The 14527-nt window shown below is 41.3% G+C and overlaps 1 protein-coding gene across 3 annotated transcripts in view; it reads left to right on the top strand.

Moving 5' to 3' along the window:
• BABAM2 (BRISC and BRCA1 A complex member 2) overlaps window positions 1–14527 on the top strand; it is a 129005-nt gene that overhangs the window by 1086 nt on the left and 113392 nt on the right. For all 3 annotated transcript variants that reach the window (XM_088666596.1, XM_035111504.3, XM_088666597.1), the window contains exons 2-4: window positions 1657–1809; window positions 8126–8202; window positions 14394–14488. In XM_088666596.1, coding sequence (XP_088522722.1) covers window positions 1682–1809; window positions 8126–8202; window positions 14394–14488 — 300 coding nt within the window. In that variant the 5' untranslated portion in view covers window positions 1657–1681. The remainder of the gene's footprint in view (window positions 1–1656; window positions 1810–8125; window positions 8203–14393; window positions 14489–14527) is intronic.

Here is a 14527-nt window from a genome sequence, read left to right on the forward strand (position 1 = left end):
CTTGCTACAGGTAGAAAGCCAGTTGTAGTGGATAGGGACTGCTGAGTTGGGAAGTCCCCTGGCTCAGGCATCATCTTTGCCATGAGCTTAAGCGGCCATTTGACTGGATCCGCTGCATCTGCAATATGGGTATAATAAATAAATAAATAAATAAATTTTTTTGGTCCAGTAGCACCTTAGAGACCACACGAAACCTTATACACAGAACAAACTTAATTGGTCTCTAAGGTGCTACTGGACCAAAATTTATTTATTTATTTCAACTGCGTCAGACCAACATGGCTACCTACCTGAATCTAGAATCGTGGGTATAATAATTCACTTTTCAGGTTTATACATTTCACTAATATTACAACCATTTTAACATTTCAAAACTGGGAAACAGGTATAATGATTCTAAGTCTACCGTGTAAGGTTGTTGTGATATGACGTGTGTGAAGTGTGCATTCGGCTCTTGAGCAAGCTATCTGTGAATGCCAAGTATTAGTATTTTATGTCGCATTGAGGAAAACTGTTGAGTTTTACAACACATAGCTGTCAAAGGTAAGGGTGTCCTCCAAAAACAAGCGCCGGCTGCCTACCATCGATATGAGGATAGGAGCTTGAAGAACTGCTGCCAGTCAGAGTTGACAGTACTGGGGTAGATGGACCAGTGCTCTGACTTTGGATAAGACAGCTTCATGTGAGGGTTGTGTAAACAATTTATACATTTATGAATCTATCAATAAAACTGGAAAATGACTCAATGGCATTTAACCATTTATCTTATTTCTGAAGTGTTCTGTTTTGTTTGCAGCACTGTAGTCTTCTGCTACTTATGAATATGCTGCTTATAAAGTTTAATGTGATCTCATATGTAGTACTTGGGCAGAAATTCAAAGCACGTTAAGTTTTCTATTATTACTAAGAGATACTTTCCCCCAATTTTTCCCCCAATTTTATTTGGATAGAAATAATAAGCACAGCATATTTGATTCCAGTTCTGACTTAACAATGTATTTTAGTAAATTGTTTGGAATGGTAGGTAAATTTAATACTCTGATAAACTTTTAAATGTGTTAACGGTCACTAAACTCTTTGAGAGATTAATAAAAAGGGCACTGTCCAACTGCTGAAGTAACTATCAGGCCTGCACAACTGGTGACACACTGAGTTGAATGCAGCCCATCAGCTGAATACAGTTGTCTGCCAAGTGCCTGACAACCACCCCTCCACCTCTGCTTTTGTCACCCCAAGCAAACAGCAGAACCAGAAGATTTATCAAGCCAGTGGTGGGCTATTCTCATCTTGTTAGGTCATAAGTTGCATTGTATTTTATAATGGACCAATGAACAAAATGAGAGAACCATGCTTACTAAATATTAGGAGTGCAATGGCCGTGTGGCTATAACTGTGGGCCATAGCTCAGTGGATGGGCAGCAGCTAGCCCAAATCTACCCCCCTGTTCCCAGCAGGCTTTGCTTCCATTTCCTTTCCCTTGGCCCCTACTTTCATCAGCCTTTTTTAAAAAGTTGCTTGCCTTCTTCATCCTTTCCTTGCTTGCCTTGTCTTTGGCCCTGCCTTGTCTGTCATGTCTCAGAGAGTAGTCACTTTTAAAATATGTATAGAAATGGTGTGGCTACTCTTTGATATGTTCACAATTATTTTTACTTGCAGAACTGAGTGCACCTTGCAGATTAGTATGTCCCCTGAAGTTGCTTTGCACAGAATATCTCCGGCACTTTCTCCTTTTGTTTCTAATGTGGTCAGGAATGGAAAAGTAGGATTGGATGCAACTAACTGTTTAAGGATTACAGATCTGAAATCTGGGTAAGTGCCCTTAGTTAATTCAAATAATGTCTATGTGCCAATTTTTGTTGTCAGTAACAACGTTTAATTTATCTGGAATGAAGAAATTAAAGAAATTTTTAGCAAAGCTAAATTTTGCTAAATTTTAGCAAAATTTTTAGCAGAGCTTGGTAATTGATTTCAGAAATGAATCTAATGTGTTTGAGCATTTCATTTTCATATCACATTTGGTTTCGTAACCAACCCTAAATGCCTGTCTTAAGTATTTGGCTATACATAATTTGAAAAATTGTTCTCGAAGCTACGAACATGAGTTTGACCAAACTGCGGGAGGCAGTGCAAGACAGGAGTGCCTGGTGTGCTATGGTCCATGGGGTCACGAAGAGTCGGACATGACTAAACGACTAAACAACAACAATTTGAAAAATAGGGCTCCCCAAAGTTAACTTTTCTTACAATGTTACTGTTGAATGCTAGTTATATTGTGTAAGAATTTTCTTGTTGTTGAATACCTCCTTTCATCTTTAGCTGTTGGCAATAATGCTAGATGGGGGTTTAGCACTAGATCTAGGGACATGGGTGGTGCTGTGATCTAAACCACTGAGCCTCTTGGGCTTGCTGATCGTAAAGTCAGCAGTTCAAATCCACACAACGGGGTGAGCTCCTGTTGCTTTGTCCAGCTCTTGCCAACCTAACAGTTCAAAAGCATACCTGCGCAAGTAGATAAATAAATAGGTACCGCTGCAGCAGGAAGGTAAACTGCATTTCCATGCACTCTGTCACTTGTCACGGTATTCTGTGCACCAGAATCAGTTTAGCCCATGGTCATATTTGACTAGACTTAACTGTCCAGGGGTCCTTTACCTTTACCCTTTTTTTTACCTTAGGACTAGGATTGGGCTGAGGAAGAACTTTTATTTTAGGAAAGAACTGCAGCTTAGTAATATAGTGCATGCTTTGCAAGCAAAAGGCCCAAGGTTCAGTCTCCAAAATCTTCACATAGGGATTGAAAATACCCCTATCTGATACCCTGGAATGCTGCTCCTACACCGTGTATTGAGCTAGGTGAACTATGTTACTAAACATGACTCTTCTATACCTGGCCAGGAGGCCACCAATAGATGTAGGATGGTAGCTGTAACTTTGCATACATTACTGATGTCCAATGAACCCTCAGTATAACTTGGTGTTGTATTAACCACAAGTCTAGAGAAGCAATAGTAATAAATTTCAGTGGCTGACACTGCTGTCAAGCACGAACGCTATGACATGTTTCTGTGCTGATTTCTTCATTAGTGGGTCTGTTCTGACAGCTGACATTTCTGAGCTGTGGGGAATAATTGAGCACAGCTCACACAACGTAATAAGCACGTTCTTAACCTAGGGATTTGCTCATATAATTTTAATATAGAATAGGTCTTGCTTTTTCTGGGAAACTCCCCTGTAACCTATTTTATTTAAATATTTTATGCTGCCTCTTTCAGCCTATTTAAAGACATCTGAGGTGACTATTAATACACATAATAAGATAAAAATAAACAACAACCGCCCAACAAATTCATAAAAAAGTAAAATAAATAAATAAATTGAAACGCCAGCAGTAGAGAGATTTAAAACTACCGAAGTTGACCACTGCCTTAAGTCATACGTGTTCATCTGAATGGCAGCGTCTAGACTTGGTGCCCCCAAAAACAAGTAAAGAGGGAGCCAGGTGTGGGCAGTGAATTGCAAATCTCTGCATCGCTATTGAAAAGGTACAAATTCCACATTGGGCATAATTAGAAAAGGAATAAATAAAATAAAACTGGCAAAACAACACCAAATAAAGATCTGTTGTGCAACCACACTTGGAATACTGTGTACCGTTTTGGTTACCATGTCTCAGAAAGGATTTTTGCAGAGCTGGGAAAGTTGCAGAAAAAGGCAGCCAAATGATCAAGGAAAGGTTACAACATCTGGGTCTTTTTAGTTTGTAAAAATGGTGAATGAGGGTAGACATGGGAGATGTGTGAGAGATTATGCATTGTTTGGAGAAAGATAAGTTGTGTTCTCTCTATCATAATATTAGAAGAAAGGGTCATCGAATTCAGGGCAGACTAAAGGATGCACTTTTGCACACAGCACATAGTTAAAGATGTGATGATAGCCACATCTTTGCAAGTGGCTTGAAAGATACGACTGTCAGTGGCTACTAGGCATAATGGCTGTATCATTTGAATACAGATAACTCACAGCTTATACACGTTTAACTTGTGCGCATTCAGCTTTACAGGCATGGCTAAAAATTAAAAAGGGGACAGGCATCAAGGTAAAACACTTGTCTTGGAAATTAATTGACAGCCAGTGAATAATACTGGTACATCTGCATCACAAACACTATCTGCTGCATTCTGTACTAAACAAAGTATCTGAAAACATCCTCAGATATAGTACATTGCAGTAGCGCAGTCCAAAGTTGATAATGGCATGCATAGGCCTTTTCTAGGAGACGGTCCAGCTGGTACACTAGCCAAAGCAGGATGTAAATGTTTCTGGCCATGGCTGCTACCTTGGCTTCTTGGAGCCTAGCAGGCTCCAGGAGCACTCTCAGACTGCAAACTTGATCCACCAGGCAGAGTGAAATTCTGCTACAACAATGTAACTGCCTATTTAGCCTAATTAGCTGAACCCCCTGCTAACTGTATTTCTGCCATTATTTAGCATAGTAGTGGGGGACGGTCATATTTCCAAATATTATGTTTTGGTACTAACACTGTTGTGTTGGTTTTGTGAAATGATTTTGAGTTTGCCTTTAATTATCTTGATGTGTAACTTGGGCACTTCAAGAAAGCTAGCTGTTCACTTTCTCCCCCAAGGCACCCAAAGTTTAATATTTTAGAACTACTGTTACAGAAGGCTCATAATATAATACTGCAAACTCGTGGATAAGCTCCCTCTACTCTGTGGAGGAGGGCAGAGCAAAAGCAAGCAAGATGCGACTTTACACAACCAGTAAATGTTGCAGGATATGCTTAAGTGTTCTTATATGGTGCCTGCATCTATTTGATTTATATCTTGGGAACAACTATTAATGATCAATTTTCTCACTACTATTTCCTTTTCTCTTGACAGCATTTGTAGCCCCTTAAAAGTATTTTGCTAACTAATACTTTTTGCTCAGAGCGTACCCGCTTTCGAAATCTCTTGTGTAGCTTTATCAAAAAGTAATTTGACAAAATGTAGCTGCAGCTGCTGTTAGCTCTCATTTCTAGACCTGTGTGTGTGTATTAAAAGGCAGAATCTTAACAGCCTAGAAAATACTTAGTGTTGCTTTTAAGGATGCTCTTATTATTATCTCTATTACACTGTAAAGAATATTATCCTTTCTCCCCCTGCTATTATGTAGTGAACTAAATGAAGTGGTTCAGTTGCAAAATCAGAAATACATTTCCCCCCCCCCCAACTGGGTATGTTTATCTAGAAGAAGAGAAGACCAGGATGCAGGGACAGTGGGCATGACTGCATTCTTCAAATGTCTGAAGGGCTGTCAAATGAAGAGAGCAAAGACTTGTCCTCTGCTGCCCCAGACAGCAGGACTAGATTGATGGGCGTAAGTTATAGGAAGGTAGATTTTAATGAGACCTTGGAAGAAATACCTGAAAGATCAGTTTGACAAGGAACCCAATTACTTAGAGGGGTGGGGACAAGCTTTTATTAGGTACTAGCTGTCCTGGCCATGTGTTGCTGTGGGTTTTTGTGTTAAATGGACCTTCATAGTCTCCCTTTAGAGTCCCATCACCTGCCCTGTCCCAACCCTGACTCCCCTACTGTAAGTTTCAAAAATAAGACTCCCCCACCCACACGTGTTCCTAAAAATGTCCCCACCCCCCACTGCTTTGGCTGACTCAGGGTCCTACCTTCCCTCCATGGTTATGTGTTTCTCCCCTCCCTTTGTTGTGCCTCATCCCTGTGATTCCCCCACCCTGTGAAAGGCCCTATTCTGTTTGTTTTTGCCTGTGGCCTACTGGGCAATGGTGAGGCCTACTCATTTTTCCCTGCTGGGAAATGCTGCGGCCTACTCATTTTTCCCTGTCCCAACCCACCCCCCACTGCTTTGGCTGACTCAGGGTTCTTCCTCCCCCCTTGGCTATGTGTTCTCCCCTCCCTTTGTTGTGCCTCATCCCGGTGACCCCCCCTCCATTATGAAAGGCCCTATTCTGTTTGTTTTTGCCTGTGGCCTACTGAATGGTGCGACCTACTCAGTTTTCCCTGCTTGGCAATGCTGTGGCCTATTGAAAAAGCTGGGCCTTGTTGCTGCAAAAGGGCTGTTTTCAGTTGGTTGCTGTGGAATTTTATGATGTCATCTGGCAGCGCAGCTTTGGAGGCGGCAGGGTGCAATCTGCCTTTCTATTGGATGCTGCTGGAGTTTTCAGAGCTTCTGGTGGTGATGTCTAATTTGGGCACCACTTTTTGTGTTTAATCATTATTTTAGGTGTGAAAGGAGTGGGTTTTTTTGGGAAAAAATGATGCCAGATCCCTCCCTGATTGGCATGGAATGTTGTGGCCAAATTTGTTACATTACGGTTCAGCAGCTACAGAGAAAGGCTGTGACCTCCGCGCACGCAGTGCCTACATTTTTATATATATAGATGCTCTAGCTCTGAACATGAGGCTGGACTAAACAGCCTTCAAATCTATGATTTACAAGGATGATTAGAATCACATGTCAAGCTACAGCTCAGTATGATGTCCAATAAGCAATAATCTGCTGCAGGTGTGTTATAGGGAACTTGTGAAAAGTTAAATGTCATGCATAGCTGAACCTTTGTGATTGTTTCAATGGATGTTGGGAGTTCAGTGCAAAAGATGGATCTGTTCATGAGTTTGAATAGGTGTTCAGAATATCGGGCCATGCTGGGTGAACCTTAAATGTGGAGCCTTTAATGGTAGACTATGAGGGAAATTACCGGTATTCACAGGCCAGTGTTTCTGCCTGGGGTGCAACCCTCTCATGCACTGGTGGTCACTCACTGCTTGATTTTGATTCTGTATCCACTGCCAACTCTCTCCTCCCTCTCTACATATTGGGGACATGTGGTGACTGTTTAGTGGTGAGCAGTGACACTGAGCATGGCCAAAGGTGCCCATGGCAGTACGCTGGAGTTATTTTTAGATCATCCCTATTGGCAGAGAGAATCCGCAAATGGCTTTGTTTTTTTAAAATCAACCTTTTTGATTCCCCCCCCCCAGATGTGTGAAGTGGGGTGGGGAAGAAATCTCATTTTATATAATATAATAAAGACATAAAAGGTAAAGGTAAAGGGACCCCTGACCATTAGGTCCAGTTGCGGACGACTCTGGGGTTGCGGCGCTCATCTTGCTTTACTGGCTGAAGGAGCCGGCATTTGTCCGCCGACAGTTTTTCTCGGTCATGTGGCCAGCATGACTAAACTCTTTCTGGCGAACCAGAGCAGCACACAGAAATGCCGTTTACCTTCCCGCTGGAGTGGCACCTATTTATCTACTTGCACTGTGTGCTTTCGAACTGCTAGGTTGGCGGGAGCAGGGATTGAACAACGGGAGCTCACCCTGTCACAGGGATTCGAACCACCGACCTTCTGATCGGCAAGCCCTAGGCTCTGTGGTTTAACCCACAGTGCCACCCACGTCCCATATTTATAAATGAAAACTTCAAGGAAAAAACCCAAAGAAAGCAAGGCTATAGCATAAATGTGACTACGACACAGAATAATACCTTGTATCATATAAAAGTCAGTTAATAAAGGGTTGAGAAGGTTATTGAATATCTTACTAAAGAAGCAAGTGAATCTTAGGCATGTTTACTTTTATGTAACCCCCACTGTATTCATTGATCTCCCACCTCTGGAGGTGCATAGGACTGCAGCCATAATAGCCATTTGAGGTATGTATTAGGTATTTTATTGTATTATGGGGATGTTTTCCTTGAGAGAAAGCAAGTCCACATGCAATATATGGAGGAACTGTTGCAGCCATTGCTCTTTTCTTTTTGGACAGGAGACATTATTGAAGAACACATAAGGAAATGTGGATGAGGAGCAGTTTTCTACTTTTATTTGGTAACAGGAGCCACTGGAATGGGCAAGAGATCCTGTACTGTGTTTTTATTTCTAAAGTACTTTATATACTTTGAGTGCTTTACAGTAAATAAAAGCTGACACCAATCATGGCTTTCAGATTTCTGATATAAAATACTTTGGTTTTCCTATGCTTTTATCTAATGCCTTTGTCATTTAATCTGGGGCATGTGTTGCTCATTGATCAGACTCTGATATTGTGTGCATCTTGGTCCTTCAGTTCCCTCTTCTTTCCCTTCTAGCTGCATGTCCTTGACTCTTGGGCCCAGCTGTGATCGCTTTAAGTTGCACATTCCATATGCTGGAGAAACACTAAAATGTAAGTGCTCAAACTTTAAAGTTAACTACCTTCTGAGACTAACTGGGGAAAGTGCCTGCTGTATGGAATGCTCTCCCCAGGGAGGTTTTCATGGTGCTGAACCTTCATTTGGTACAAGACTGATAGAAGACATTTCTATTCCCCTAAATGTTTTAGATAATGTTTGTTAACTCTGTTCTAATTGTGGTGGTTTATGAAAATACATTTCTGTTGCTTTTAGCAATGTCTTTATTTTTAATATGCTGATCATTTGGTTATTTATGTATTTTTAATGAACATAATTGAACGAATGAGTTCCATTAGCAGAAGCCCTGCACAATGACCAATGCTCACGCAATGAGGCTTTCTCCCTCCCACCCCCCCCGTGTCCCCTGAAATCAGCTCACAGGGTAGATAGAGGGTGTCAGGAAAATAGCCAGAACAGCACACAGGGGAAAGAGGGGTGGGGTTTTTTTCCACCTGGCAAGTCAAAATGATAGCCCTGATGGAGCGATGGTCTTAGCATGATGTTGTATTCCTCCCCATGTATTGTTAAGCTGCCTTGGGAGTTGTAAAGTTGAGGAGTGGGGTAACACATGTTTTAAATAAACAGATTAGAGGTACAGGTAGGTAGCCGTGTTGGTCTGAGTCGAAACAAAATTAAAAAATTCCTTCTGTAGCACCTTAAAGACCAACTAAGTTTTTATTTTGGTATGAGCTTTCGTGTGCATGCACACTTCATCAGATACACTGAAACAGAAGTAACCAGACCCTTATGTATATTCGGAGGGTGGGGGTGATGGGAATGGGTGTTTCTGTTGCATCTTCTTTATCAGTTCAAATATGCATGTGCAATGATCCCCTTTTACCAGTTTGTTAAGCAGCCTTGTCAAAGCTTCCAGGCTTTATGGAACTGGCTCTCATGACAGCAGCCATTGCAGCCCTTGTTATGCATCCAGGAAATGCCCGGCTTGAGGAGAGAAAAAGGCTTCAACCATTCTCCTGCAGTGCGGCGAAGGGGGAGGCAAGATGGAATAGGCACTGAAGGGCAGTTATCCCCTCCAGTGCAGTCTTTTTTCAACTGCAAGGGCTCCTCCTGCAGCTGACATGATCTGGCAGTTGGTACTCTAGTAGATCTGTCCCTGTTGCAGCTGGGGAATAAAAAAAAATCTGCCTGTGCAGCAAATGCAGTGGCGCCCTTCTGGGGGAGGCATTTGGCCTTGAGGGATGTATGCCCAGGTCCTTAGTCCTATAAAGTGCTGGGAGGTGGCAGACAGGTTTCCAAAGGTCTCAACTCTGTGCAGTCATCAGTCTCTGTCAGTATGTGGGGCTCTGTTTTAAGAGTAGGGGAGTTTATAATTCTATTGATCTTTTTGGTTGCTTTTTGTGGACAGTTGTTCTAATGGTGAAGCTTTTCTAGTGAATGTCTGTTCTTCTGTACAGGCATTGGTTGATAGATCTCAGTTTGGACTACATCGCTCTCACACACTCCACATCGCATCACTCTAAAGTGGACCATAAACCAAGAAAGTGTTTTGAAGTCAGTGGGAGAAAGCAAGTGGGAAGTGGTCAGTGAATCACCCCCTAAGATGCAACCCAAACCTATTACATCAGTGGTGGAAACATCTAATTCAGTGGAGTTAAAGATGGCCTCTTACATGGTGTGCTAGCATCTGGTTTTGTGGCTTACCACTTTTAGAGTTCATTCTGTTGCCTGTGTGTGGTTTTATATTAGATTGAGATCTTTGAAACTGTTAATTGTGCAAGTCACATGAAAGAAAAATGGCACCAGGAAACAAAGGAGCAAGTATAGCTTTTAATTTATTTATTGCTGTAAATGACGAAATGCGATGCTCATTTCCTAAAAAGGCAATGAATTGTTGGCATCCGTCTTTCTCAAGAAACAATGGGAGAGTGTTCCATTCAGGGTAAGGTCAAACCATTGGGGAATTACAGCACCTGCTGTGGCTGTAGAGACCTATAGGAGAGAGGCATGTTTTATTACAGCTAGGGAAGATGAAGGTACCCAGTTACAAATGCACCATGACATTTCTTCTCTCTGTGCTCCTCCCAGCAGTCATGAGTATTGCTTGGTTTGGTAACCAGCTATCAGATTCTGGAATATCCATAGGGAGCTCATATACAAAGGACATGAAGCTGATCTTATCCAAGCTTCTGCTTTAAGGCAGGGTGTGAATATCCTCATGACACACTAGCATTCATTACGTAATTCTTTCTCCTGGTAAGTTTATTAAAATATATCAAATAGACAAAACGAACCAAGCCCCATATTAATGAGGGGAATCATTTTTCATGAGTTGCTCTCATGTGGGAGATTCAGATATGGATACCATAGGTGACTTCTTTGGGCCTCATGTAGAAATAATTATTTAAGAATCAGTATTTACTCTGGGGAAGAGGGTTTAGCCATTGATGTGGTTGATGTTAGTATTTTTGGCTGTTTAAAGTGGATTTGAGGTGTGCATGTTTTTCACACCCACATGACATTGTCCTCATCCAAGTGGCAGCCTTCACTTCCTACCCCCTGTTTAATTTGGACATTCCCAATTGATGGATAAAGTGGGGCACACATAATTGGGGTTCTTTAAATAAATCCAGTGTTTTGTGTAAGTAAGGTATATTGGAAAACTCGTATCTTTTTTTAAAAAAATGCATTGGGCCCACAGGTGAACAAATACTTGCATGCATTTCCACAGTGACCCTCAGATTTCCAGAAATTGGAGTGATTGGGGAAGTACTAATTGAGGCAAAGGGACAACAGCACACAATTTGGATACATCCCCTCACAATTTGGATACATCCCCTCAGAGCAGTTGCTCTGTTGACAGAAACAGTGTTGCGTTTGACAACCTGTTGTTGTGGCTTAGCCTGGAAAACAAAAACCTCTTGAGACAAAGCTCATTTGAAAGTGCTTTTCTGTTGACAGACATGCGCAAAAGCTTACATGGAAAAATCAGATCTGTGTGACGCATGTGCGCATTACCATTCTGGTGTGTACACTGCCTTAGCCTTAGCCTATTTCATCCTAGTTCAAGGGCTTCGTTCTCAGTTGCCTGAACATGCACAGGTCTCTCTGTATTGGTGTTTACAAGCCTCTGTCATTCATGTACTCAGCTGTAAATGGCCACCCAATGAGAATGATATGTTATTTCTAAGGTGCCTGGGTGGCCTCTGACCTGTGCAAGCTGCACCAATATATCTGAACAAGAGGAGCATATTGTAAGCTAATATAAATTGTTTAACTGCTACTCTTGCAGTCCCCCCCCCCTATTTCATATATACTTATGTAATCGCTGAGAAGAAGAAAATTATATTCTACCATCTTATACTAGTTGCTAAGACTGGCTTTCTGAATTGTCAGTAAAAGACAACTGGAAAACAAGTAGCAAGTAGTCTATGTTTTTTAGTAGAGCATAGAAGCCTATGTGTTCCTAAAATGTAGGAAATGTTTTATCACCCAGAGTACATGTTTATACAGTTTAAATGTTGAGATTACACATAAACTCGGGTGGCAGCTTTTTCCTAACCGCATTATATCTGAAAAGGAATAATTATTTAGGCAATTTATAATTTTTTAAAACATCTTATGTCACAAAAAAGTACAGTGGTGCCTTGACTTACGAATTTAATCCGTTCCGAAGGCACCTTCGTAGGTCGAAAAATTCGTAAGTTGAAAAGCGCCATTGCTAACGCGATTTCTCATAGGAATGCATTGGAAACGGAAAAATTCATAAGTCAAAGCAACCCCATCTAAAAATTCGTAAGTCGAAAAAACCCTATCTAAAACTGCCGCGGTTTCCGTTCGGATGTCGAGAAATTCGTAAGCGTGCGGCCATTTGCCCCATTCGTAAGTCAAAAAATTTGGTTGTCGAGTCGTTCGTAAGTCGAGGTACCACTATATCTGAATTGTCTGAAACAAAACATTAGGCTTTTTCTGTGATATCAGGTAAAATTCAAGTGGCATAGTTCCATGTATTTGGATATATATGATGGAAAAAAAGATTTCACATCATGATTTTTTTAAAAAAAGTGTACTGCTCTGAAACTAGCCTGGGAAACCTATGGTTCTTCATATGTACTTAGACACTAATACTTCTCAGCTTCATCCAGAATGACCAATGGATGATGGGAGTTGTAGTCCAACAATATCTAGAAGATCACATGTTTCTCACCCCTGGTGCCTTAAAACATTTGTGTGTGTGTGTGTGTGTGTGTGTGTGTGTGTATCACAAAACAGCCAGGGTTGTACAGGGAGGCACTGGTGAGACCTCAGTTCAAACCCTGTTCATCCATGGAGCTGTCTATATCAGGCATCCCCAAACTGTGGCCCTCCAGATGTTTTGGCCTACAACTCCCATGATCCCTAGCTAACAGGACCAGTGGTCAGGGATGGTGGGAATTGTAGTCCAAAACATCTGGAGGGTCGAAGTTTGGGGATGCCTGGTCTATATGATGTTTGCTATTTCAACCTAGCCTACAGCACAGGATGATGGTGAAGTTGGAGATGACAAGACTGTGATGAACAAAATATTAAAACAGTTACAAAGCAACAGGTGAGATCTGCCCCATGATGATTACTGTTAGGTCCTTATATGACTTCAACAGTATTGAGAAAGAATATACTTCAGCGTTATGGTCTGCTGAATATAACAACTTTCCAATATTACACATGCCTCTCTTTACAAATCCAGCAAGATTGGCAGCACGTTTTTTGAGTTGGATCTACAGTACTCAAATGAAAAATGGCAATCTATGGTAAGAGAGAACGCATATTTAAAGCCAGCAAATATGGATGTGATATAGCTGCAAATAAGTAGCAGATGAGAAGTGTTAATATGTGCTTCGAAGCATTATGAATGACAGTGTTTGTGGTTCAGAACAAAATGTTTTTTGATGGGCAAAGGACATTCATAATTGGCACTTGTGGAAATTATTACTATAAGCAGACAACAGTGTACAGGAACACCAAACATCCTGTTGCTAGATGTGTGGCTGTTATCTTTTGAAAGCAGAATAATTCTATGAAAAATGGCCACAGAATGTCGTAACAGGAACATTTTGAAGTGTTCATGGTTTTGTCTTGTGAGATTGGTGCTGAGTACAAGCTGAAGTGCCTACTTCCTTTGCGGCTAACCACTGCATCCTCTTTGTAAGAGATCAGTTTTCCTCCTCCAAATCATCATTCACAACAGCTGCCATACTTCAAATCCAGGTAGCTTATTCTGGCGCTATGCCACACTCACTTGGCTCCCAAAGTATGTTTTCAAAATTCATAATGTTCCCACTAGTCCAGGAAGGTTGGCAACCTCTGATTTATACTGGAATAGCAAATAAGTCTAATACACGGGGGCAAAGGGGCGGGGAGGCAAAGCCTTGCACCCATATGCTCCTTATGTTTAAAATGTATATCTGACTAATTCTGTCCTCAAAGGCACCCAGGGGTCTTAAAAGATAACAAAAACACACACATAAAGAAGTAATAAGTAAGAGAACAAGAAAGTTACCATTGACGTGGGTTAGGCCTTGCATCTCAAGGGTTCTCTGGAAGAGAGAAGCATTTTGCTTGTATCAGAAAGGGTGCCAGGAAAGGGACCAGCTGAGTCTCCCTTGGGAAGCTGTTCTGTAATCTAAGGGCAATAAAAGAAACAGTACTGGGATTGCCTAAGCTAGCCTATGGTTATAGAACATGAAACAGGCACTTGGGTGATGACCTGCGTACCTGGACAGGTACACACTTGGGAGCAGGTGGCTCATCATGTATCAACTTGCCTGGAAACCAGTTGGGAGTCACTGTGATGGATAGTTTTAGTCTGACCTCTGCATTGAGTTGCCTGTGACGAGAGAAAGTGTCTAATAAATGTTAATAAAAATATCAACAATAATTCTAGACCAACTGCAGTTTCCAAATGATCTTCAAAGGTAGCATCAATATTATATTATAATATATGACAGGTTCATAGTAACATATTTTCCCATTAGAACAGTATTTTAAGGAGCCAATACATCTTCCGGACTAAGATGTGGGAGACTTTTAAGTATAGAATTTATGTATACAAGTTGTCTTACAAAAGGTGGTTTAGACAATGCTAATAGTTTAGACTTGCATTGCACATGAATGCAGTCAATGTGTATAGACTTTTCTTTGCTATGGTGGTAGCTAAGCTATTTCCTTACTTGTTTGCTTGTTTTAGGGGATATAATTTTTAATGCCTACTATCCAGAACTGCCACCTGACTTCATCTTTGGAGAGGATGCTGAGTTCCTTCCTGATCCCTCAGCTTTACATGTGAGTACTACTCTAGTGTTCTGTGTGCTGTCATTTATA

The sequence above is a fragment of the Zootoca vivipara genome, chromosome 3, assembly GCF_965207765.1.
Source record: "Zootoca vivipara chromosome 3, rZooViv2.hap1.1, whole genome shotgun sequence".
NCBI classification, from domain to species: domain Eukaryota; kingdom Metazoa; phylum Chordata; class Lepidosauria; order Squamata; family Lacertidae; genus Zootoca; species Zootoca vivipara.